This window comes from Micropterus dolomieu, linkage group LG11 (genome assembly GCF_021292245.1).
Source record: "Micropterus dolomieu isolate WLL.071019.BEF.003 ecotype Adirondacks linkage group LG11, ASM2129224v1, whole genome shotgun sequence".
In the NCBI taxonomy this organism is placed as follows: domain Eukaryota; kingdom Metazoa; phylum Chordata; class Actinopteri; order Centrarchiformes; family Centrarchidae; genus Micropterus; species Micropterus dolomieu.
The window spans coordinates 19093875-19119772 of record NC_060160.1 but is presented as its reverse complement, the minus strand read 5'-3'; the positions used below and the strand labels follow the sequence as shown (position 1 = coordinate 19119772).

At 42.0% G+C, this 25898-nt stretch overlaps 5 protein-coding genes across 11 annotated transcripts in view; 2 read left to right on the top strand and 3 right to left on the bottom strand.

Moving 5' to 3' along the window:
- LOC123978948 (pleckstrin homology domain-containing family G member 3) overlaps nt 1–9176 on the top strand; it is a 31743-nt gene extending 22567 nt beyond the window's left edge. The window contains exons 6-19 of one of the 3 annotated variants that reach the window (XM_046062599.1): nt 22–68; nt 184–334; nt 683–814; nt 1474–1656; nt 1841–1933; nt 2185–2271; nt 2369–2399; nt 2599–2697; nt 2825–2857; nt 3617–3627; nt 3978–4259; nt 5161–5277; nt 6186–7602; nt 7723–9176. In XM_046062599.1, the coding sequence (XP_045918555.1) occupies nt 22–68; nt 184–334; nt 683–814; nt 1474–1656; nt 1841–1933; nt 2185–2271; nt 2369–2399; nt 2599–2697; nt 2825–2857; nt 3617–3627; nt 3978–4259; nt 5161–5277; nt 6186–7602; nt 7723–8393 (3354 nt within the window). In that variant the 3' untranslated portion in view covers nt 8394–9176. Of the gene's footprint in view, nt 1–21; nt 69–183; nt 335–682; nt 815–1473; nt 1657–1840; nt 1934–2184; nt 2272–2368; nt 2400–2598; nt 2698–2824; nt 2858–3616; nt 3628–3977; nt 4347–5160; nt 5278–6185; nt 7603–7722 lie in introns of all 3 variants that reach the window. The other 2 variants (XM_046062598.1, XM_046062601.1) reach the window with 2 other exon arrangements.
- Nucleotides 9177–10311: 1135 nt separating this feature from the next.
- xgb (x globin) lies at nt 10312–17151 on the top strand. Its single transcript, XM_046063648.1, has 5 exons — nt 10312–10623; nt 12796–12903; nt 14856–14976; nt 15242–15322; nt 16695–17151. The coding sequence occupies exons 1-5, from the start codon at nt 10451–10453 to the stop codon at nt 16812–16814; spliced, it is 603 nt and encodes a 200-aa protein (XP_045919604.1). The 5' UTR covers nt 10312–10450; the 3' UTR covers nt 16815–17151.
- srp14 (signal recognition particle 14) lies at nt 16960–19659 on the bottom strand. The gene is made up of 5 exons (XM_046063649.1): nt 19511–19659; nt 18537–18609; nt 18303–18415; nt 18160–18192; nt 16960–18009 (listed from the first exon to the last, which is right to left on the bottom strand). The coding sequence occupies exons 1-5, from the start codon at nt 19532–19534 to the stop codon at nt 17920–17922; spliced, it is 333 nt and encodes a 110-aa protein (XP_045919605.1). The 5' UTR covers nt 19535–19659; the 3' UTR covers nt 16960–17919.
- Nucleotides 19660–19980: 321 nt separating this feature from the next.
- LOC123978685 (5'-3' exonuclease PLD4) lies at nt 19981–23664 on the bottom strand. The gene is made up of 11 exons (XM_046062081.1): nt 23525–23664; nt 23298–23365; nt 23036–23196; nt 22519–22702; nt 22292–22412; nt 22072–22199; nt 21804–22004; nt 21487–21626; nt 21230–21395; nt 21048–21144; nt 19981–20938 (listed from the first exon to the last, which is right to left on the bottom strand). Exons 2-11 carry the CDS (start codon nt 23346–23348, stop codon nt 20736–20738), a joined length of 1452 nt encoding a protein of 483 aa, XP_045918037.1. The 5' UTR covers nt 23349–23365; nt 23525–23664; the 3' UTR covers nt 19981–20735.
- Nucleotides 23665–23741: 77 nt separating this feature from the next.
- Nucleotides 23742–25898, bottom strand: part of cep170ba (centrosomal protein 170Ba) — a 20702-nt gene continuing 18545 nt past the window's right edge. For all 5 annotated transcript variants that reach the window (XM_046062075.1, XM_046062077.1, XM_046062078.1 and 2 more), the window contains one exon: nt 23742–25877. In XM_046062075.1, coding sequence (XP_045918031.1) covers nt 25654–25877 — 224 coding nt within the window. In that variant the 3' untranslated portion in view covers nt 23742–25653. The remainder of the gene's footprint in view (nt 25878–25898) is intronic.

The following is a 25898-nucleotide window of genomic DNA, read 5'->3' as shown; positions in this document are numbered from 1 at the left end:
GTCTGATCTGTGTTTCCTCAGAGTGAGGACTTCGAAATATACACTCAGTATTGCACCAACTATCCCAAGTAAGTAGATAGAAAATTTCATTTTAATTAGACTTTTGCTGGTGATCCCAAATGTAAGTGTTTTCTTTGAGAGTCAAATATGCCATGATTAATATAATTCTCTGCCGTCCTCCAGCTCAGTGGCAGCACTCACTGACTGCATGAGGAGTACAACTTTGGCCAAGTTCTTTAGGGATCGGCAGGCTGCTCTGAAGCGCTCCCTCCCTCTGGGCTCCTATCTGCTGAAGCCGGTCCAGAGGATCCTGAAATATCACCTGCTGCTTCAGGTACAGAATGTCGTCGGTGGTCATTTTGCTTCAACACAACTGTTCTTCAAAATGCAGCCTGCAGGCTTTTGCTAGATTTATGGTTCTATAACTATGATTGAGTAGTTGTCAGCCCTTATGGATTAGGAACAAGCAGCGTCATTTTGTAAATACTTATTATGCTGAATGTTGCCTGTTACTGTTGAGCAGTTCTATCAAAGTGGTTTTTGTTGTTCTTTGATTTGATTAATTATTAAAATTATTTTATTATTAAAATCTCTTTAGCATTTAACAAGGTAAAAGCAACAACAATAACAGAAGATTGACTTGGACACACACCTTTCTTGGTTTCCCTGATCTCTTTTAAAGGAAATTGCAAAGCACTTTGACCCAGACGAGGAGGGCAATGAGGTGATTCAGGAGGCCATAGACACCATGACCGGAGTGGCCTGGTACATCAACGACATGAAGAGGAAACACGAACATGCTGTCAGAGTGCAGGTCAGAGGGAATTACCACACATGCATGCCAACTTCCTTTTGAAGGAAGGTGTATTTATGCCATTGCGATGAAGTGTTTATATACAGTACAGCACATACTCAAGGGGAATTTGCTCTGTTACACCTTGTCTTTCTCTTTCCCCCTTTCTTCAGACGCTTTCTGATTTTCTCATGTGCGTCTGTTGTCCAGTGCTACTGTAGCTCTCTCTGCTCATCTGGAGGCCTTGATGGCCCAAAGTAATTTCTTTCATCGGTTTATTCCACATATTTGCTTTTCTCAACAAGGCAGCCCTCTGTGACTTCTGTCTCTTATATAAATATGTATTTTAAAGCTCCAAGTCTCTCAGCAGATATTGTCCAAGGCAAATCTTACTCATTCTCATTCACATTCAGAATTTGGTATTGACCTCTCTTTTTAATGATTTCCTGCATTTGAATGAATGGCCAAGTGGCTGATTGACCTTCCTAATTTTCTTTGCACATGTGTTTGTGTTTGTAAGAATTACAAAAAAAAAAGTTGACACTTTTCTACCAACAGACTGTATACACCGTCATATCGCCCAACACTATTTGGCTGGCGTTTATTTCATTTCATGCAGAAGGAACATGGCTGAGTGAGTGTGCGTGTGTGGTGGTTTGTGCTTTCATGTGTATCTGCAGGAGATACAGTCTCTCCTGATCAACTGGAAGGGTCCTGACCTGACCACCTATGGAGAGCTGGTGCTGGAGGGCACCTTTCATGTCCTGCGGGCGAAGAACACCCGTACACTCTTCCTCTTCGAAAGGATGCTCCTTATTACTAAGAAGCGAGGGGAACACTATGTCTACAAGATCCACATCTTAGTATGGTTCTTTCATTGATTATCAATTTATAGCTTGAAAGCATAGGTGAGGATATTGTTGTACAATAAAAAAAATGGATAAGATCATATTTACTGTTAAATTAGATAAGGTAGCAAATTAAGAGCAGTAACCAACTCAACTGGGTGAAGCCTCAGCTACATCACTACATTCATTGTGGTTGCAGTGCTCCACCCTAATGCTACTTGACAGTGCCAAGGATCCCCTGCTCTTCAGTGTCATCCATTTCAAGCATCCCAAGCAACCCCATACAGTGCAGGTAAATATGAACACCAGTAACTGTCAACCTTTTTCCAAACATATACAGCATGTTTATATTGTTTTTGAAAGTGCACCTGTGAAGAAAAACAGAAATTTGCTGCTTGATTTATTTATTTATTTATTTTTTCTCAAACACTTCAGAGCCAGTGGTTTGTACTGTAGTAAGTCTCTATTTTGTATGCATGCCGCATGTCTGCTGTGTCTTTATTAACATCAATGACTCTTAATGACAAGTGCTTGTTGTTACAGGCTAAGTCGGTAGAAGAGAAGCGTCTCTGGGCCCATCACATTAAGAGGCTGATTCTTGAGAACCACAACACCATCGTACCGCAGAAGGTGAACGACACCGTCCTTCACACAGTAGTTCTTTCTTCCCACCTACTGGAGAATTGCTTTGTATTTTTAACACGCTGTCTTTGTCTTTTTTTTAAAGGTGAAGGAAACCATCATGGATAATTCTAACTGTAAGTGTTGCACATAGAGTTACTTTTCCGTAGCTACCTAAGATGCTGCTCCCAAAGAAGGAGGGCGGTTCATTTTCAGTGGAAAATATGGAATGCTGTTTAATTTACCGGGAAGGCGTAAGCCGTCTGTCTTTGTGAAGGAAATTGTTTTTTGTAATTTTTTTCGCTGAGTGTAATGACTTATCCTTCTGCTGATCAGATCCAGGGAAGTACCACTACAGTCCTGAGAGGCTGAAGAAAGCACAGTCCTGCCAAGCTGACTTCCATCTTGGAGGGCGAAATGGGAGAAGGAGATCAGGTTGAAGACCCACTATTCCATCTATTTGTTATGTATTAATATTTAGAATATTGATAGAATATTATTGCTGATTATTAAGTGTCACTTACACCATTAGTGAGTTGTTTTAATTTTTCTGTCTTTTTAGAGCCTGCAAAACAACTCATTAGGAGCACAAAAGGTTGGTACATTGTGGGCTTTTTGTTTATATCACCGGATGTTCAAGAAGAAGATTTTGGCAGCCTAAGGGCAGATTCATTAAGAGTGGGTCAGTCTGATCCACACAGCCCCACTACCAAGGTTATTTTGTGGCTGTCCAATAAGAGCTCTCCACATCTCCATTGCACTTTGGCTTTGTTCTCCCTCAAAGACACCTGGAAAAAAGATCAAAAGACACACACACTGCCACTCCACTGGCCTCCTAATGAACTTTAATTATGTGCCACATTGGTCAAAGGCTTTGTCATACACAAGCTCTTTTCAATAGTCATATTCTGCCCTCAGATGTGCACATCGTCCTGTTCCTGTCTATTCTTATCGGCCATTATGAAAGAGAAGACCTCTGTATTCCTCCAAATTGATTTTTAAACCAATGTAATGAAGAAGTAATTTTCATGTCAACCTTCCCATCTCGTTAAGGGAGTAGGTCATCACATCCTGGCTAATTGCATCATGTCCAGTTTGAGGCTCTGAGAGGAAGATGCTTCTAATTGGTATTTATCTAATCACAAGGCCTCCCTTAGGTCTGGGCCAGACTGACTATTGCCTCACTCAGTCATGGAGGCAGAGATTGTGTCTTGACCATAATTGTACAAGAACCATGTGGTGTTCAGGTTATTTAGTCATATAATTTTTGACTTGAGCCTGCTTTTTTTCAGTGCTATTGACATTCTCATTTGTTTATCTGTCCCCTTCCTCTTTATCTTTGTTCTCCATGCAGCTGTTTTGAAGGTAAGCAAATGTAGTCTTTTATTAAACCATGATAAGCTTTTTCATTCTTTTGTATCAAAGCATTTTTTTTAGGTCAGTCTGCACCGGTGAGATATGGTTTACCCAGTTTTGACTCAGCAGTTCAAACTTTCTATTCTAATTGCAAAAGAACTCAAACCAAAAATGAGAAAGTGCAAACCTAATCTTCACGGAACATATTCTGACTTGTCCTGGATTATAAAAATCATATCTCACCCAAAGCTAAAGCCACTTTTTGATGATTCCATCCCATTTACAGCCTTGCAATCACAACATGGCTCTAGCATTGGCCTTGCTTTAACAAACCACATGTCTATGACTTCACGCTACAGCATGCAGACAGTGAGGGTGCACTGCTCGGGGAGAGATGCTCCCTTCAGCCAGCCACTAGTGTCAGTATGCTGGCCTCCAGTCTAGGCGAGCCCCAGGCTGAGAGGCCATGTGTGGAGGATCTAATTCCCAGAAGGGACTCTCTGGAGCAGCTAAGTCCTACTGACTGTGACCCGAAACTGGGCTCTTCACCCAGTGAGGGGGGGCTGGAGCTGGAGAAGGCTGAGGAGGAGGAGGAGGAAGGGGAGAGTTACGAGGAAGATATACTGATTGGGGACGACCAGGTAGCCGACTTTGCCAGTTCAGTGCTGGCAGCCATCTCCTGCTGGCACTATAGAGCCAGGGCTTTGCTTTCTACTCACTTCACAACGGTGAGGGTTTCTGCCACCCACGGGTTTCCCATTTCCTGCTCCATTCCGCTGGCTTACCTATACTCTCTGCCACTCTTTCTCCCACGCTGGCTCTCATCCCTCTCACTCTTTTATTTATTTATTTTTCTCCCTCAACACCTCCTACCATTTGAACTGTGCACACTGAATGCCTCCGGTTGAATTCATGCTATTGAAGTGCACAGACCCGAACTGCTAACACTGAACTCTAAAACGTATGGTGAAAATCAAAAGTGAAACTTGGTGCATGTCTTTGCTTGTATTGTATTGTTTTATACTTGAAGGTCATCCGACTGTGCATCCTCACCTGTGTAGTTCCAGTGTGCTGTGTTTAAAAATTGTGTTTTTGGGATGTGATTGATGTCAAAGCTTATGCTGTTGAAACTCTGCCTGCATTTGCATTACAACCAGTGGCTTAATGCGTCCTGTTAAATGTTGTTTGACTTCAAAGGTTAATTTAGCCATCGAATTAAATTATCATTATAATAGAAAGAGCTTTGCTCTTTGATAATCATATTTCCCAATCACATTTCCCCTCTGAATTTTCATAATTAGAAAGTCTTTGTTAAGGTTAATTGTTATACCAGTGTGGTTTCGGAATATGAATTAATACTTGTCGTTTGAATTGTAAGACTTTTATTATAACCATTGAAGTAGATCATTTCAAGGCTGATCTGAAAACACATTAAGTGTCCAGGGAATGTTTGTCCGCTGTGACAGATTCTTCTGCTTCACGCTGCCTCGCAGTGTGATCCCTAGGAACATTTAGAACAAAAACTCTTTTCAACTGTTTCAGGATGATCAGAACAGAGAAACGGCTGAACTGAAAATGACACACAGAGAGGAGGCAGGAACTCGCAGGCGGGAGGAAAAACATGTGGACGCGGCTGTGAAAGAAACTCTCACCACGCAGGTATTTAATAAAGCCGTGTATATATTTATACACACATCCATTCATTACGATACGTGTCTCTAAGGCCACATGTGCAATTTATTCAATGTGTCAAAAAAATCCCATCTGTCCTCATGCAGGCTTAGCTTAGTTTGTTGTTAAGCCTATTCTCTCACCATGACACGCTTTCACTGCATTCACTGTTGTTATATGGTGTATCTGTGAATGAGAGCATGCAGATTCAATACTACATTATTACTTTTCAGTAAGTTCCCTACCTAATAGTTGCCCTTAGCCATGAGCACAGCATTTCTCTAGGCCTATTTGAGTCATGCCTGGAGCTAGATTAGTTCCTGGAAATTAAAATGCCTCACACACAGTCAGCACTCCCACTGAGAAAGGCAACATTGTATTTTGGTGCCAGGTGTCGGTCTCACCTGATTCTAATGGTAACTTTGCAAAACAGCTCCTGTATCAGATTATTGGCTGTTATTCTTCCTAACTTTATCTCCACCACTCAGCTCCAAGCTGCACTTTTTTTATTAAATTTCAGGCACTCCAAAAGAGCAGGCAACACCTAGAAACAGATTTAGATTGATGGCCGACTAGGGTGACATCAACACTATGAGACTTGTTCGAGCTGCAGACGTTGCAATGTTCGCCGCTTAACTCGCCATGGGTAACAAAAAGGAGTCGTTAGGAGCCAAGCTGCAAATGTGATCACAGCGTCTCCTTTTTAGATAGAAAAGCTCGACTGGGCCTTATAAGATAAAAGACGTGCATCATAAATTGTGGATGCTTTAGATTAAACTGCGTAGTTGACTTTGAAAAGGCCCATTAAGTCAGTGGGGAATGGAGAGTGCTGCCATCATAATGCTTCTTTACTCATTACATCCCACTTTGCCTCTAACACTCCTATCATGTTTCAGGTCAGTGTGGAGGAGCTGTGCCCTCTAGACGGTGTCCCTCACGTGGAGAAGAGCAATCAGCTGGAGGGGCATTACTCCCAATGCCCCGAGTCTCCTTCCTCCCTTTTGCCACAAGAAGCCAACACACCAGAACCCCAGGATACCTTGAGAGAAACCGGAGGGGAGGTAGAAGGGGAGAGTGATTCCTCTGGTCTCCAAGTGGAGGAGACGAGTGTGCTGACGAACTGGGAGCTCTCAGAGGAGGAAGAGGAGGTGCTTTCAGGCAATAAATGCATCCTTCCTTCCTCTGTATTGGATCAGGCTGGTGTGATAGCTGAGCGCTTTGTCAGCAGCCTGTCCAGACGAAGCAGTCTGGTGTCAGAGGAACTGGGTTCAGTCGCCTGCCCCTCACCCTCAATAGATAATGACGCCTTCAAAAGCCCCTCAGCTTGCATGGACTTGGAGAAACACACCCAAATGTTGGCCAGGTCTTCCCCAGAGCCACAGGTGACCTCAGAGGCTGATCTGTCAACGCCTGCAAATGTACCTGCCCTGGACGCCCTCTATGAAGGGGAACGCAGGTCCACTCTCTCCAAACAAGATCGCCTCCTCATCCACAAGATCAGAAGATACTACGAGCACGCTGAGCACCAAGATGCTGACTTTAGCGTCAAGCGCAGGGAAAGCCTCTCCTACATCCCAGCAGGTCTGGTCCGGCACCTGAGCAGACAGCTTAACAGTGGTCCTCAGGAGCAGGCCTCCCCAGTCCACAGGAAAGGCCTCTCTCGGAACCGCCCCACTTCCTGGTCTGTTTTTGACCTTCCTGGCTTAGAAAAGAGTCGAAACACTGACACGCATCAAAAAACTGAACCACAGAGACCAGTGGAAGCCTCCACCACAGATGAAGAGTTCAGACCCTCATCAGACATGCTCAAGGTTTGGCAAAACATGGAGGAAGGGAGCCAGGAAGTCCAGCAGATCACAGGGGAGAAACTTAATGATTCTAGATCAGAAGCGACACAGGATTCAGTCACTTCAGGTGATGAAACCAGTGGGCAACCGCCTCAGATTTTGGAAGAGCCTGAAATGAGCACCGCCTCAGACGACTCCTCCATCTCATCTCCCACCACAACCTTTCCAGCAGAGGAGGGGGGATCCTGTCAGGACTCTAAGACATTTGGGACCTCCACGTCTCAAGAGATCAGCCATGGCCATCTACCCAAAGTCATTAGCTTACGAACAAGCATGGACGAGGACCAGATCCTTCAAGACATGGGAAAGATGAAAAACAAGGTGTTCCAGCTGGCACGTCAGTACAGTCAGCGCATCAAAAACAACAGGCCAATAATCTGGCCGAGGAACCGAGAGCCAGCAAGTCAACGGGACTTCAAGAATATGCCTGCTGTCCATGAGGAGAAGACGCAGTTTGGGAAAAAGGGTAAATAGGGTGCAAATGATTGCCATGTTGCTTTCTTTTGCAGTAACCTATCACTCATGTATGGAAAAAACTGAAAAGCATTTTTCTGGATGTTTGTCTGTTTTTTGTGTATGTACGCAGGTAAACCCAACCTGAGATTGACCTTTAACACTTGCAATCAGGCGGTCATCCATGAAGAGCGTCTTCCAAGCCCAGTCCAGACCCCCAGCTCTGGAGCCAGCTCCCAGAGCACAGTTACCTGCCCACAAAGCCCACAGCCAGACACCTTCCACTGGCCTGATGTACAGGAGCTGCGCACCAAATACACCAAGACCTCCCACCCTAAAGTAACCCGTAGCTACACGGTCCCAGACGGGATGCCGGAGTACTGTAATGGCTGCTTACACAAGTACAATAGCTCCTCTGACCTTCACAAAGCTCTGACAAACTGTCCTAGGACACAGTCTGAAACAGTATACAAGGAAATGTGTCCTGTGGTGGAGGACTGGCCCCAGTCCCAGCCTCATCTTCAGCCCCTGCTGTGCAGGTGGAGCTCCTTGGACCACATGCTTGGGTCTCTTCCCCTCCATGAAGTACAGAACCTTCAGGAGCCTGTGAGGACCTGTTACACAGCCAGCCAGGTGTCTCTGCTAACAAGAGACACCGGCAAGCTACGAAACGAGGACACCCTCCTGCAGGAGGGCTCGGGCTGTGCAACAAAGTCTGCTGCCTTCAGTTCAGGGAAGATGACAGAAAGTAATCTAGTGAAAAGCTTACGGGAGAAGTTTCAGAGTTTAAGCACAAGCTCGTGAGCACATGTACATTTTTATTATCAGGGACTATCACAATGGAAACATTATCTTTACCTGATACTTCTCAACCTCCCCTTTTCCCTCCCCTCCCCTCCCCCATAAAATAATGCAACTTGTTGTCTGCACATTGTTGCAAGTATACAGGACCCAGTGATTATGTCAGCAACAGTGAAACATAAAAGGGATATTATTGGTCATTGGTTAGGGCCACGATGGGGATTGTCTTTAAAAAGGTGTATTGCAATATTTGTACATCGGATATTTGTCTGCACTGTACAATACAAAACAGGTTCATGTAAAGATATGTATATAGTCCACTGTATCAGTTCGAGATTAGGTTCTGCTTTATTATTATATGCATCTATTTGGTTCCCTCACACTGTTGGTGATTCTTGTTACTATAACACTATTACCATTAAACCATGTAAACTGTCAGCTGGAGTTTCAGGGGAAAGCAAAAGTCTCTGAACGTATACCAAAGTGGGTTTTCCTTTTAGCATTTGTTGACTTTCAGTGCATGTGGTCACGGCAGTAATTTGCTTCCACGTCTACTGTTGCTGCTTCTACAGCTGTTTTCACATACTGTATCACTGGAGCTTTATTTTTCGCAATAAGTTGTGTATTTCCTTTAATATTATTTATGAAATTGTATATTTGGGAGAGATTGGCCTCATGTAAATACTAACCAGTAGCAAGCCTTTTTACTATTCCATTCCAGAAAATATATTATTTCATACTTGAAGTTTCCCATATTTTCAATAAAAACAGAAATGGTTAAGCATCCGCATGGATCCTGCATCTCAATACAGTATATGCATCTGTTCTGTGGTTGAAGTGAGTCAATCTAGTTATATCTACAACATCCATCATCAACTGGTTTAATGGAAAGAAGAATGCTTCCTTTCCTAGTATTTCTGTTTTTGCAATGCAGGATTGAAAGAGAGTCCAGACTATTTTATTGCTATGTAGAATGTTTGTTGTTGACACGATTCTGTATGCTGAGGTGACAAAAGACGAGACGAGGACCAAGCAGCGCCACTAAACTAAGGAGGCAAGTGATAGTTATTAATGCATTTGTGGCTAAAAATAACGGTTTATTTAATAAGTGGGACAAAAATATCAAATTAAACTTGTGTTTGCAGTCTGGTGACCATGGGCTTCCAAAAAAAAACACCATTAAAGTTACTTTTAATTGATGACATGTTTCAGAAGTCTGCTACAGGAAATCACATATTGGTGTTTGCACATGTATAGCATATAACAGGTTTACATTTATAATTATTTATATTTATTGTTTAATACTTTTATATTTTACCACTTTTATCAAACGTGAAAGCCCAGTTTGTGGCAAATGGAAGGATTACCACTTATCAATTTTATACATTTGGGTTTTGAAAAAAAAAAAGGGAATGTTGGAAATGGTTGATTTAGCAATTATTTTTTACACATGCAGCATTGAGCTCTATCGGAAACGAACGTAAAGCCACTGTCAACAAAACACAAGGGTTTAAATTTTGAATTGAATTTTTTCAAGTTTGAGTGTACTTAAATGGAAATCAGCAACAGGCTGGGAGAGGCAGTGGCAGTATGATGAGGTGGTCGCGCTTGTGTGTGTGCGTCTTTATTCATTTGTGTTGGCTATCTTTTATTTTATACCGCACAGCCCATCAGATCATAAGCGCCCTTTATGGACCGATGCGCGCTGTTTCCCTTTCAAGCGCATCATCTTTGCGTCAAGAGACCCATACTTACACCGGAAGTAAGCAGGGCCATCCTTCAACATAAAAGCGTCATCACTGCTCAGTACTCCCGTTGCATGTGCTCGTCAACGAGAGTTTTTATTTTGAGCCCATTACCAGAGCTTGCATCCTGTTGATCTGTTCACTGACTTGACACTCTCCGTGACACCGACCGGCGGAGTGTAGTTCAAGACGCAATCGCACACTTAAACCAGATGCCAGCAACATCACATATCATCTGGCACAAAATCAATTAACCCTCGTTTTTTTCCTTCTTCTTCTTGAATTCAACATCACCGTCAATTTTTTTTATGAAGAATGGGCTGCGCAATATCAGGTCTGACAGGAAAAGCAGAGTTTGGAGAGAGGAACACGGAGGATGCTGCTGCTGCTGCTGCGTATCCCAGCGAGGATCAGATTCAGATGATCAAGGAGTCATGGAAAGTTATCCGGGACGATATAGCCAAAGTTGGGATTATTATGTTCGTCAGGTAAGACACGTGAGCCTCTGCTGTACTTTAACAGTGTTGGTTGCATGTTAATAATTATTGTTATTGAAGAGACATGCGTCCACAATTGGAAGGGTAGTAATGTAAAGCGACAGGATCAGGAATATTGTGGCGTAATATCAGGTCACACTAAATAGCCTAAACAGTGTAATTCCATGCAGACATATTTAATGGTGTGTTTAAATGGTCCATAATCAAAATGAGCAAATGTTGACTTTTCAGTTTAAACTCAGCTCAGTGAAATGTGATGAAAGTCTCTGCTCTGCTGCCTGACCCACAGCTGTTCATTGAGAACATGGAACAGGACACCCCTTTTTCCCTCTTATCACTTCATATCACATCTTAACAACCTTACATAATAATACACAGCTCCAGGTCTGCCATATGACTATAAAGTTAATGGTATCAGCTATCTGGCAAGGGCTTTTTATCAGTTGTGATGATGACCAGCATCCGGGAAAACATATTTGGCCTTTGGTTTGGAACTAAAACAAATGAAAGAATATGGTGATATAGAGTGGCAGACATTCAGGCTGCAGCTGCTGGATCTACAGTAAAAGGGACTACCAGCACAGGACTAGAAGCCCAATTAAGGCCAAGTGTTTTTGGTTGAAGAGATTGACCTTAGCATGTTTGCCTGAAAATACATGGGCCTCTCGTGGGTCAGGGCCACGCCAGGTCCCCCAGGCTGTCAGGGCTTGTATCTCATAGCTGAACAGCAATTATTCCAGCAAATGGGAATCACCTGTTTTTCATTGTGTGCTTTCTCTGAATTTAACAGACCATGTTTGTACCATGGCAAGGGGATGTTCTTCTGTCAAATTAATTTAGAATAAGATACAGACGTGTGGGATCTATTCTCGAGTGCCAAAAGAGCTATGAATACAACCTCTGGACAACTCCAATTAAAATGATCCACATGAGCTAATATAGTGCTACATGCTGCATTATGTACGGAGCGCTTGTATGTCCACGAGAGGTGTGCACAATGGAACAAAATAACCCGCGCTCTACATGTTGCTGCTGTGATGACAGTGGCAGAGACGGAAAAATAAAGGGCAGCTAATTTCCCATTTTCTCTAATAAGTAAAGTTGGAATATAATACACCGCCTGCCTATATAGTAAGTACTACCATATGTTGCATTTTAATAAACGTCTCTGCATTATCATCTGCTTGTCATAGGGCGCAGAGCTACCTGTGTTTTTTGCAGCAGCCATTAGAGACCAACACTTCTCTGACACCTCTCTCAACACCTCTCTTCATACATCTATCTATGAAGCGGACCATGTGTTCTAGACATCTAATGCATTTATTCATGAGGACTCTGCTCCGCATTACAGGTGTAAAAACATATGTATCTTTTTCCCCCCTCTCGCTAGCGGCACTGGAGGCCATGGAAAAATAAATAACAGGAAATAGAATAAGCTTCTGCTTGACCTGCCACACAAACAAGTTTATTAAATGTCATAATTTATTGTTAATGTCTAGCTCAGTGTTACAGTTCCGCACCACAAATATCCAGGGTGTTGGATTAGAACATATGCCGATCATTAGCCTTTTTTTTTCTCTTTCCTTTCCTTTTTTTCTCCATTTTTTTTTACCCTAACCCTTGCATCTTATTGTGAGCACAATACAATGCACATCCAGAGGAGGCAACTGTGTATTCTTTTAGCATGACTCATCACAGGTACCTCAGCTGGAGACTGGAAGGCTCTCTGATTGGATGGCAGCATGCTTAATTGCTCTCTCTGGTTAAGAAAATTGATTGAGGTTAAATCAGAAAAGGAAAACTCTAGCAGGAGCTGTGGCTCCATTTAACTGAGACTCTGCACTGGCTCTTGTCAGGGCAGGGTGGTTCGTCACAGCTCCAGGTGGAAATGAGTGTATGGATAGACGTGGCAAACAAACCCACGGATCCACCATATCCTGTTACTGATTGCAGCTGTTGGGTGTAAAAAAACAGGGCGGGGGGCCGTGACAATCAGAAGAAACAGAGTAAGATCAGGAAGGCACAATCGCATCACATTCACACTCAGCATTGTGAATACAGGATTCCAGTTTTGTGACTTATGTCATCCTAGTTGGGGAGCTCAGGGGGAGGTTTGTTGTCGTGTGGGAATGAATATGTGTGCTCTTGTCTTCTTGGTGACAGGTTGTTTGAGACCCATCCCGAATGCAAGGATGTCTTCTTCCTTTTCCGAGACGTTGAAGACCTGGAGAGGTTGCGGACCAGCCGGGAGCTCAGGGCACACGGCCTACGGTCAGTCACCAACTCTGCACTGCACAACACATCAACACATCATCATCCTCCACAACAAACCTGAGCAAACCGTGAAGGAATTTTCCTCAGGTCAAGTTAGTCAGTGAGACAGACAGTAAGTCAAACTCGCCTCTCCTCTCTGTCTGTTTGGTTGACGGACTTATGCAGCTACCTAGATAACCCGAGGTCAAGATTATCTTTTGTTTCATACAGACAGACTGGTGAGCATAGTGTCTAGTTTTGAACCAATACCCAACAAAATCTTCACACAAGATGGGTGAAGAATAACATTTAATTGGACACAATCTCTGTAGGTCTAGGTAGGATAAATACTCCCCGCCAAGATGTATCCTTGTTTGGTATTACACTGTGTTCTCACTCTGCACTCCTGATGCCATTTTTTCTCCCATATTGCTGCTTAAGACCTACTTTATCAGTAAGAATTGACTAGCTTACACAAACCAGCCAATGACAGCACAGCGTAGTAGTGCATGGTATACACTGGGCAGGGGAGCATTTTGACATCCAGCACTCTCTAGTCTTGCTTATAATAAAAAGGTATTCAAAGTAATTCCATTGGCTTATGCCATAATAATGACCACATTAAATTACTATGCAAAAAGAAAAAGCTTGTAAGCAATGCTTACATTATCATATATTTTCCGTCTCTTAATAGTTTCCGACTTCCCTCCTGTGTCTGAGGCCACTCAGTCACTCACAGCTCACAAATATATAGTTTCATTTTTACATATTAGGCAGGCAATGATTTTTGGGGAATATTTTCAGCCATTGATAAATACACATTTGGTGCTCTTGAGCAGTGATTCCCAACCTTGTTTGTGATGTACCCACTCACAGCCCCACCGGAGGAGCTCCTTCATCGAAACCACCTCAAATCCCAAATGTGCTCATTTGAATTGTTTTAAATTGGATGTGAGTTAATACTTTTAATCACATAAAAGTGGATCTTGTAACAATACAAGACAGTGATCCTGGAATTGTGGATGCTACGCTTTACTGGGCTGTTTTTTCTTGTGCAATGGCTTTTGGACAACAATGGAGTTCTATGGCTCCACGAAGGAACAGGCTTTGGCAACAGACAATACTTGCTTTGGTCTTTTCATGGGGAAAAACATCCACCCGATCCAGGTTAGGTTAGGTTTCTGTAACAACAATGTTACAACGTGATAAAAACCAAGCTGCACACAGTGCAACAGTGCAAGACACAAATCACGAGATAATTGGCAGAGCAAAACACCTCAGGCAGTCATATCATTATAACGTTGCTTACCACTCTGCTGCAGACAGAGCCTGCAGCATTTATCACAGCCACTTGTCTGTTGTTTCCCAGCGTGCATCAGGCCTCTCTGTGTTCCTCTACACACAGGGCCAAAACAGCCAATTACTGCCTGAGGACCTGGAGGTACAGAGGCCAATGTGGCAGCAGTGAAAATGTGTCGTGCATCCCAGCATGAACTGGCTGCTCTCAAATACAGCGATAAGGCCAAATGGCCCTTCAGCTGCACTCAGGGACATCAGTACGAATGTCCACGGTGGCAGCGAGAGAGAGAAGAGAGCGCTAAACTCTAAACCCTTTGTTCCATGCTCATCTGCACACACTCTGCGGTGATGGCAGACCCACCTGCAAAGCTAAAAAGGAAATTGATCCTGTGGTGTTTTGTGCAGGGAAATGAAGGCAGATTAAGTAGTGTGCAATCAGTTTGTTTTGCATCAGGTGTGGCCTAGATTCACAGATACCCAATGAATTGTGTTAATTTTTTTTCGCCATTTGAGTTTTGTGAAAGTACAAATGCCACCATGCAACCTTTTAACACACTTCTCTGCAGTATCAGTGTATCAGTTGGGCATTGCCTACTGCTAATGCACGATTAACTGGTGGATCAATAAGGGCCGGGTGGCTCATCCTACATCTCCACCCTCATTTCTTTCAGGGTGATGTCTTTTATTGAGAAAAGCGTGGCCAGACTGGACCAGCTGGAGAGACTGGAAGCTCTGGCTCTTGAGCTCGGAAAAGGCCATTATCATTACAACGCCCCACCTAAGTACTACAGTGTAAGTCCCGAATGATCCAAACTGTTTTTGTGATGCTCGTTTGTTTATAGAGGAATACACATGTTATTATTTCAGCTGACACTGTAGCTCCAGACTCACCATTATACTGAGATCCCTACCATCACAGCAGCTGAATGCACTGACGCACAAAAGATGCAGAATGAAAACAACCTATCCTAGAAAACAATAACTGTGCAACACACCAGCCTAGTTATCAAGGCATAAATAAGCACGTCAGTAAGTATGTCACACAATTATTTTCCAGTATGTTGGAGCAGAATTCATCTGTGCCGTGCAGCCCATCCTGAAGGAGAGGTGGACAGCTGAGCTGGAGGAGGCATGGAAGGTGAGGAGCGTCGTTGTGTGACCTGTGTGGCTAATCATAGACCTTCAGAGGGACCCGTTCTGGGTATATTCCTTGTGAGATAGGCCTGATGTGCAGCAGTGAGGGTTTGCGTCTGGCTCAGCGTCAAGAGTTGTGCAGTTGTGTGTCTCTTTTTAATGCGCCATGGAACATGTCAAGGTGGAAACCAGTGCAACACAAGCTTGACTGATGTGAAATGTACATCTCACTGAACCAAGCATGAGCATACTGAGAAAAAGGAACATGGCTCTGTCACATCACGTTATGTCACTTAAATATACCTTGTGTGGTTAATACAGAGACACCTGAATAATGCTGTTGCTACACAATAGAAAGATAAGTGAGTTCAGTTTTGTTGTGGAGCTTTCTGGCAAAGGACAACATAGGCGTTATGACATTGAAGGGGTTTAAGACATTATTTACTTTTGGAAAAACACATAAAATTGCAACATTTAAGGTTACATTTAAAATGAATTATTATTAAAAATTTATTTTAAGGTAACAATTGTGTACATCCTTGTTCATCTGCTTCAATTTATGGCCTCTACTTCCCTCTTGTGGCTGAAGTAAATTTTCATTTTAAATTACCCCACTACTCTAGACACTACTACATATCCAAAAGAAAACAATACTATATACTTTCAAAAAAACGTATTCATGTGAACATTTTCTGATAAATAGTATAACGAAAATAACTGCTACAAGCCTAAAGTTTATCATGATGAAGAGCATTTTTCCCCGTCTTCCTCCAGACTGACATACTGGTTTCAACACAGTCATAAAATCCTAGATCTCAGCTGGGCACATCAACATTTTCGCTTCTTAGATAAATTATATACATAGGCCTACATAATTCTCAGTATCATATTGATAGTTTATCATCCTAAATGTGACCATTGTCAAAGCATTTTAGTGTAGCCCACTGTTTGTACCTCTAAGCTGTTTTTTTTTTCATTATTCAAACAAATGACTCACCAAACACAAAGTTGTAGCACAATATGCACACTTCTTTTGTCCAGGAGCCTAGAATTAGTTTTTCCTAAATAAATCTCTCCTTTGCATCCAAACCCTTCCCATTCTCCCATTCCCATGTTTCTCCACTCCAGCGTTGGTCCATATTTGTGAACACCTAAACATCACATAGCACTAAGGCCCTGGCTGAATAATCCAGCACAGGAAACTGTGTTGTCTGCATACAAAATAATACTCACACTTCAGTAGCTTAAGCATCACAAAGCATTTCCCATTTGCTATCAGACAATTCAAATCTTGTTTGAAAGAATCATGTCCAATGTCCACCTATGGGGACCCTGACCCAGTTCAATGTTTCATTGTGTTCTTGTTTATGATCCAGACCATGTTCCAGTATTTGACCAGCCTCATGACGCAGGGATACCAGGAGGAGAGCCACCGACAGCGCCACCTAGCAGTCTCCCCAAAAGAAAGACCGGACAAGAGGAACACAGCACTATGAGACGCTACTTCTCTCAAAACACAGCTCAAGACTGTTTTTCCAGATCACAGAAATGTGTTTTGTGTAAATAGTGTATTTACTGTCTACTTTTCTACATCGCTTGTCATTGTTTACCATTTTATCCCAATGGACAAAACCAAAACAGTGATTTTTAACAAAGCACTTTATTTCTGAACTTAAACTCTGCTGCAGGATTCAGGAGCGCAACAAGACAATACAAATATTTGACAAAATATTCTGGTTGTAGTTAAATCTGCTTTGTAATTGTGAGGAATACTTGCTCTCTGTATTCATAACTCAAAATCAATGCCTTTCAGTAAATCTACAATTTAACGTGTTTATTGTGCTATTCAACTCATTCAGAAAAGGTACCATCACATTTCAATTAACCACATTAGCTGAAGCTATACAGAACATTTTATTGGTGTTTAATGATTTCAAAAGCTTTGTATGCAACCATGATTCAAAACAAGGGGGCGAAATAATACACATTGTACTTCAAAAAAAGGTAAATTCAATTAAAAAAAAAAAAAGTCAAATACAGTAAAATGTGTTTTAAAAGTAGAGGAAATGATTTAGTTCTGCATTTCCAAGCAACTTAACAGTAATCTCAAATGATATTCATCTTTAAAATAAAAAATCTCAATGACTGGACTATTAAACATTCTTCTTGAAATGCAGTCGAATTGAGACATGGCAGCACAGCTCACAGGTTGGCCATAAATGTAACATAAATAGGGACTAACAATTAAATAGTGTGAAAGGCAAGAATCATTGGGCTCCATGGATTTGGCTCCAGATGGAAATGCAGCCATTGATGACCTGGTTCTGAAGCAGAAAAGTTGACTTTCCTCATCCTGTATGAAATCCTCAGGTCTTCTGTTCCAGATCACCGATGGCACCGACCGACCAGGAATGAGACGTCATCATGCAAACAATGGCATAATATCAAAGCAGTCACCAGGTAGATGAACAGTGATTCTGAGGCCTCAGGTGAACGAGAAGTAAGCCGGATGGGGCAACAGACCAAGTGGAGGCCTTTCCCATTCCCTCAAATAGAACAGGCCAGTTTAGGTACCCATGGTTATGTTAAAGAGTCTGCTGCTCATTGGGTGGCTTTGGTTTTCTTGCTTTTGTTTTTCTTATCCTTCTTCTTTAGTCCATCCATGTGAGCTCTTAGAAGGTTGGAGTATGCCTGTAAAGACGATTTCATGTTATTGATTAAGTTCCAATTGCTCATTCATCAACAAGTTAACACCATAGAGACCTAATCAAGAAAATCAGCATTAAGTGATCCTGTCAAACAATAGCTTTCAAACAACAGTGAAACTGAAACACAACCTACCATTTGAAACTTGATTACTTCTTTCGTGCTCACCTGAAATTGCAAGAAATGAGAATTCCGCATTAACAGCTTGTGAAAAACAAAAGAAAAAATATCATAAGATATAAAAGATCAAACACAAAAACTTAATAAACATAGCTCACCACTGTGCTAATTTTCCTCTTGCCATCAGATGCTCTGATGAGACATTTGTTGTCTGCTGGTTCAAATGACTCTGCGTGACCCTTTCGGGGCGCTGGCTTGGTCCTCCCGTCATCTGGAAAGAAGAAACACATCCCATCCCAGCTGCTTAGATGTTGAGAGGGGAAACTCGCAAGCTTTGCTTCCTGACTTGAACTTGAATGATAATTACCAAAACTCGGGAGGGATCTACTCACATTTCTTTAGCGTGATTACAACACTGCCAGATGTTCTGCACTTCTGGAACAGCCGAGTGAGCTCTGTGAGGAACTGGACAACACAGCAAAAACAAGCATAATAACATAAATATCGACAATTTTGGGGCTGCAGTTGATCTCAGCACAACGATTTAACATACAGGGACTGATTATGTACTCATGTGGCAGTTTATTAGGTACACCTAGGCTAAACTAATGGATTGACACTTGTTTTGTTGAAACTGTTGGAGAGGGGAGTTTTTTCACCTTTAGGGTTGTTTTGAAAGTTTGTGGTGGTGTTAAATTGTATTGCCTCATAATAAAAAGGTGTTTCTAATCTTTAGCCAACCCTCATTTATATAAACGGGAGAGCAAAACAGACATTTCAGTCTATTATATTAAGACTGCATTAGTTTAAGCTAGCTAACGTTAAGTGTAATGCTGACGTTACCTAATAAACTGGCGAGAAACTTATAGGTTGCTATGAATGACCTAGTAGATAACCTATAAATGTTGATTAACTAGTCCTTAAAAAACTTAATTAGAAAGCCACAACATGTTGTTTAGCTAGTTAGTTCTGAATGCAGATAATACGTTACTAACATAACTTTAATGCTAACGTAACTTACAGTAACGTTAGAAGTTTGTGTATGTTGGTGTCCAAAGTACGAAATGGTAGCAAGACACAACCGCAGTTACACAGGTATTTACGTTACAAAAAAACAATGTAGCGCTTAATATTATAGAAAATACATCAACTTTATCCACATATTTGCCATTTTAACGCAAAACCAGTGTTAGCTTCAACCTAACGTTAGTAGGCTTGCTAACGAGTCTGTTTGCCGACTAGCTTGTCTAACGTTGAGGCTATTAGCTAGTTAGCTGTTGGACAACTAAAGCAGACAGTGTCAATTTTTAGTTTATAATAAAAAAGCGTCAACGGGTCAAATTATTCAAGTTTTCTTTTTCCTTACCGAGTCATTTTCAAGCAGCACCATGATTCTCACTTCAATTCAGTTGTAGTTTTAGCTTACTGGCCGCAAGCTGGCTGCTGGCTGTGAAGCACCGAAGCACACGTACTACACAAGCCGGAGCTCCGCCCTGCGCCATCACTGCGGAGACAGTAGTTTAATCACAGAGCCCTCTACTGTCAGGGAGGGGAACAACACACACAGCTCCCTTCAGTCAGCCATACAGCTTCAGGGAAATATTTGTGCATTGATCTTTTCCAATGATTTTGGGCCGTTAAGAAAAAAACACTTTCTATCCACTGGAAAGCATGGAGACTTGATCATCTAACCAGATAATGCTCTGTCAAGCTGTAATTGTTGCAGTGCTTACATGGCTGCAGATATTTATTTCAAATTCTGACTTTATTTATATAAACAATCCATGTCTCATCAGAAAATGGAAAGTCTTCACAGCATCAAAAAAGGAGCACATGTCAATATATTTATTTTTAATTTAATATTTTTAAGAGCTTTGTTAAGATAAGGACTTTTCATTTTATAAAAATTGAACAAACCAAAAAGTACACCTTCTAACAAATCTTAATGTTAGAGACGATGTTATCAGTTATGAATGTTGACATTTCTTTCCCTAAGAAATCTGCATGAGCCCAATGCCAAAATAAGTTTAACTGAGTTTCTGGTTGACAGCAAAAGCTGTAGTCTACAATGATGTTATACTTATAGCTTATATTCTTTTGACTGGCTTTGGCTATTCTGATTACCAAGGCTGTGACACAAGGGTTGTTGTTGAACTCACTGCAATCTCAAGGATGTTGACATACAGTATATTTAAGAATTATAAAGTATATTAACCATATACAGTATTTAATAATTATTATACAGTATATTCAGTAAGCATATTATTCAACTTTCAGCTCAGCACTAAACACGCACTACATCTTATAAAAACATCAATGACAACTTAATAAACCATATTTGCATGTGCATTACATTCTAAAGTCAAATAACTGAGGATAAAACAGCTGGTGTACTTTAAACATTTAAAATAATTTGTAATAGTGTCCACTTCCTCCTCACTTTCAGTGCACTTAAAGAATATAATTAAATTGTTTTTAGCATTCACAGCATGGAAATAACATAAAAACAGCAATATCAGTCACAACTATGGTGCCCTTGATAAGAAAATAAACATACACAGTTATATGTAAATTTTATAAAGGAGTTTGCGTCATCTTGATAGCGCACAGTCTGGGTGGTGCCCCAGGTCAGCCAGGTGCACAGCAAACTCAGAGTGCCAGTCTCTGTCAAAGATCGCCCTGAGCTGGCTCTGCAGGGCCTCGGTCTTCCATACAGGGTGAGGAGCATGCTGGGAAATCACCAGACCCACTCCAGCTGTGGTCTCAAAGTAGTCACCTGACCAATTGGAGGTACCTGAGGAACAGCGTTATCTGGTCAATTATTAACCAGTTCACACGCAACAAACTGACTCCTCAACACATGAAGAATTTTAGTGAGTTTAAACTGTTACTCTGTTACTCACCAATGTAGGCTACCTTATCAGTCACCATGTATTTATTATGGTTGACTCTGGAATATGGAATATCAGACTGGTTTCCCACAGGCACAATGTACAATTTCTGGGAAAAAAAAGAATGATATGCAATTTTTAAAAAAAAAATAAATTCGGTGGCAAAAACGTGTTTATCTCGTGTTGTTTCTTACTATTTGGATGCTGATATCTTGGTGAGGGCTGTCCATTGAGGCTAGAGACTGAAGGAAGGGCAGCATGGCTGGATCAGAGTCCTGCCCACAGCTGATCAGCATCCGGATCTTAACCTTCCTCTCGAATGCGGCCACTCTGATGGCATCGTCAATGAATGGCCAGTATCTGTTCAATTTAAGAATCCAGAGTGAAGAAATAAAGCAAGAGGTGAACAGTTTGACGGAGACAAATGGCTTCAAATGAGGGGGAGGTTCACCTCCGAGGCTTTTCAAAGCGCGTGGTGGGGAAGTACTCCATGACGGCTATATCGATATAGTGTTGGGCCTCCGAGATGATCGAGAGGATAGCCTCAAGGTCCTGTGTCCTTGATGGAGGACAGAATGATGGTGGAGAACCCTGGGGTGAAACGAAAATATGGAATAATAACACCACCAAAAACAACTAAAACATTTGAGTCAGGTTGTTCTAGGCAAAGTAGTAGCACACACACTGTACAGTCGCTTCTCTGTAAATAGAGATCAGAATAACAGTGACCCGTAAAAAAGAATTGAAGCCTAATACAAAGGAACTCACTGCAAGGTAAAGCCTGCTGGAGACATTATCCGTTTTCACCAGCAGGGGGTGAAATTTGTTGATGTCCGTGTCGTACTCTGCAGGCCAGGGCTGAGGCAGGGAGCTGTTGGATTGTCCCATCACCCAGTAAGACTGGAAAATCTTATGGAGGTCCTTTGCTAGACTGGAGCAGTTGTAGACAACTACTCCCAGTTCCTTCACCTACAGACAAAAGTGAATCATGAAATTGTCAGTCAGTGTTACAAGGTTTCATATAAGCATCGGTTACCTGTGTGAGAGCCCTCCAGTCCATGTTGGCGCTTCCGATAAACACATGTTTTCTATCAACAATCCAGAACTTGCTGTGCATGACGCCCCTCGTCAAGCGGCCAAAGTTCACCTTCCTCACCTGAATCCCTAAGACAGAAGAGCAGAGCTCAAAGAAGGTGGCAGATCAAAACGTATTGCAGTGAATGTATAGAACAAGAACAGGGCAGTCACTTCCAAACCTTTCTGTTTTAAGATCTTTAAATCTGTGGAGTTTGTGTTAACGCTGGGAATGCTCGTCACCACTCGGACAGATACATTTCTGGAGGGCAACTCTTCAAGTTCTTTCAGGATGCCCCGTCCCTGCCGAGGACAGACTGAAAGCGTTAAAGGCCCCTTTTCTCCGAAGCACACCAAGATATTCAATTGTGTTTCTTCATGTTTCTATGCGTTTTAGCTGACAACTCACAGGTATGTCAGAGGAAGAGTTAACATTGATGTCTTCCCCAGTTAAAGTCCAGTAGAAAGAGGCCACATCCACTTGGTGTGTTGCCATTGAGATAAGATCTTTCCAGACCTTTTCCAGAGGGACGCCAAGCGTTACATTGGCTTTATATTTCACATGTTGAGGGATGCTCTCCACCAGGGCCATGCTAAGAGATGAACAAAGACATCTGCTGAGGGAAATCTCTTTAAAGAGAAAATTAAGTTATAACTTAGAGAGAAAATTAATCATTCAGTCAATAGATGTAAAGTGGGCTACTGTGGAAGAGTTTTAGGCAGATGTGGAAAAAAGTATGAAAAGGAAGAATGCTTTCAAAAGCAGACATGTTAATAGATTATAGTTAGGCCTCTCAATTGCAAAGTACTCACCAAAGCAATGTTATAAAGAGGAAGTTTTATCAAAACAACTGCTAAGTCCCTAGTGGCCAATAAAAAGCACACCAGTGTTTACAGACTTTGATCCGCTTCAGTGGGATGATTACCTGCACTGGTCCGTAGAGGAATTGCCACCACCAGCTTCCCCGGGAAGAGTCTCATGATCTTTGGGTTCTGGTGGTCTTTCCAGTACAGCGATGGCAAGCAAGATCCCCAGGACGGTCAGACAGCCCAAAACCACAGCTAATGTCACACAGCTGGTCGACCTCTAACAGCGTGAAGTTTAACAGAAAAACAAGTCCAACAATAAGAACAATGTTTCACACAAACCAGAATGAATAACTTGGTGAACATTTGGCGCAGTCCTACCGCTTTGTTTGAAACAGAACTGTCATGAAGGCGTTCATACATAGAGGTCATTTTCCCCTTTTGAGTGCCTATTAAAGTTCAAAAGCAGAAAATTGTTCTCAGACGAAGAACCACTTTGAGAGCTTATAATTCTGACCACACTAATGACAGAATTAACAAGTTAGCAGTTTGAATGGTTTCAATCGTAAAGTTTGGTTTTCAAGCTATTGAAAGCAAAAGCAACTTACACAAAGAAGATCCTTTTCCCAGTGAAAATTTTTTTTTCTCAAACTTTCCTCCAGCCCTTCAGCTGTCGCTCGAAACTGAGCCGAAGTGATCTCTCTGCTGCAGAGTATATATATCCAGCATGGTTCCTGTTTTCACTTTCATTTCAGGTTTTGAGACATGTTTTTTGCTCAGGAATAGAAAAAGTGTAGTGAGCAAATAGAAGTCATGAAACAAAGAAACTTTGCAAATCAAAATTTATTTGAAAAACCTGAAATCATCAGCTAATGGATTACACAAATAACCGAACATAAATACCAGCTAACAAGACAGCGATTACAACGGAATCATCCAGGCTGAAAGGAGGGAACAAATTGAATATCAAAGGGGGGGTGGGGGGGAGACATTTGACAAACAAGAATTACAATTCAGCTCTCAAACCTGCTGTAGCTTTGTAGCTGAGTAAAGTAAAGGGGAAATACTATACCATAGAAGAAGAATAGCAGCAACACTCTGAGCAAGAGGAGCCAGAAGGGCAAACATTCAATTTCTGCTTCAGTTTGTAAACAACCACTGTGGCTGCATGGAACACACACACACACACACACACACACACACACACAGCTCTGTGGCACATATAGGTACTTCCCAATTACCATCACATGTACAAGTCGGGACTGGGTGAGGGAAACTTGCTGGTATACTAGGTCACGTTCTTTCCTGCTTCTTCAAATGTTTACAATCTTTGGCAGTAAAGGCTTTCAGTTTGCAGCTTATCAGGTGGAGGGGAGAATTTTGTACTACATTAGTGCAAAAAGACATGGTTGAGAGGTAATTTGTAGGACATATAAATATCTTTATACATTTGCATACTGAAAAACAGAATGTCACAAACTCATAAATCAGACTTACAGTTTCAAACAATTGACCACATCAACGTAAATGCTAAAATTACTTCTCCTGTCATGTGAGGACCTATCAGAAGGGACCTTGTGACTTGAGAGACTAGAGGAAATATCAGATCTTGAGCATATGGAGGGGTTTGGGTGTGGTGAGAGGAGCTCAGCACACACACAGATAAAGGAGTCCTAGCAGTTGTGTCCATGTCTGAGGAGCACAAGACAATAGTCAAGTTTCAATTCCCCTGGCTTTGTTTGAAAAATAAAAAATACCTTTCAGAAGGTAGAGGAGCCAGGAATGCTTGAAAATTCGTTTTCTAGCCAACTTGAGTTTGTGGTTGCCAGGTAACTAAACTATGGGCCGATTCCCTCCTACCATTTGGCTCACACATTCCTGAGGGATTTTCATCTCCACTTGGACAAAATATAGAGTCCATGTACTGAGGAGGGCCTGGACAGAGTCTCTACCCTGGGAAATGTTAACAGAATAAATACAAAAGAAACTGGCTGGTAGCAACTGTGTAATATAACATTAACTGGTCTGGCACTAGAGTCCACCAACTCTCCCAAAGTCATGTTGTCTCGGTTACAGCGTCTCACAAAAGACCCCTAATAAATACTTTACATTCTTTGATAAATCTGGTCCACAAAGACAAAAACTTGGAACACATAAGGAAAGGTAGTGGGTTTACTGTGGATACAAGTACACCAGATCTGCATCGTGTTACTGCAGTTCTTTCTACCCAAAACAAATACCCATCAACTAATATTTCCTCAAAATGTGATTTGTCACTAAACATAAAAATATTAACAAATTCTCCTGAGATGATTATGCTCAGGCTGTTTTTTTATACTTTTTTTATACTAATAAACCAAGTAAGTACAATGAACTTTTAAATGTTGGTCATATCATTGGCAAATAAAGAGGTCAACCTTTAACACACAGAGAATCAAGTATAGTTTCGAGGCCTGTCAGAGGTGAAGGGGAGATTTACTGAAGTATTTTGGTACTTCCTTAAATCATCACCTCATATGTAGCCCTCTCACTGAGCATATTTTAACGGTGTTTAGTAGAGGCTTCACTGTGAATTACACCCCTGTGTAGGTGTATAGTGCAGTAGTGTGTATGTTTGGATATACAGGAGGCTACAGTTCTGCGTTTCACTTCCTCCCTCCTGGTTTCATTGTATGCACAATGGTCCGACACCTGGGTTTGTGGTGGAACAGCAGAAGTTCAGCACTTGTGTCACATCTCACACCAAATAGCCCTCTCTGAGATCGTCTGGTGTCACAGCTGCTCTCCTGATGCTCTCACTGGGCCTCAGGCCGCCACCACGTTTGGAGGCAGAGTGGACTGTTCTGAAGTCTCGTGAGGTGGGAGGTCTGGAGGGACGAACTCCAGACGAGGAGGAGACCAAAGAGGCTGAGGCCTTGGATGCTTCAGGCTGGTCATTGGGCTCCATGACTGTGTTAATGACTGGGGGGGGGGGGGGGGTCA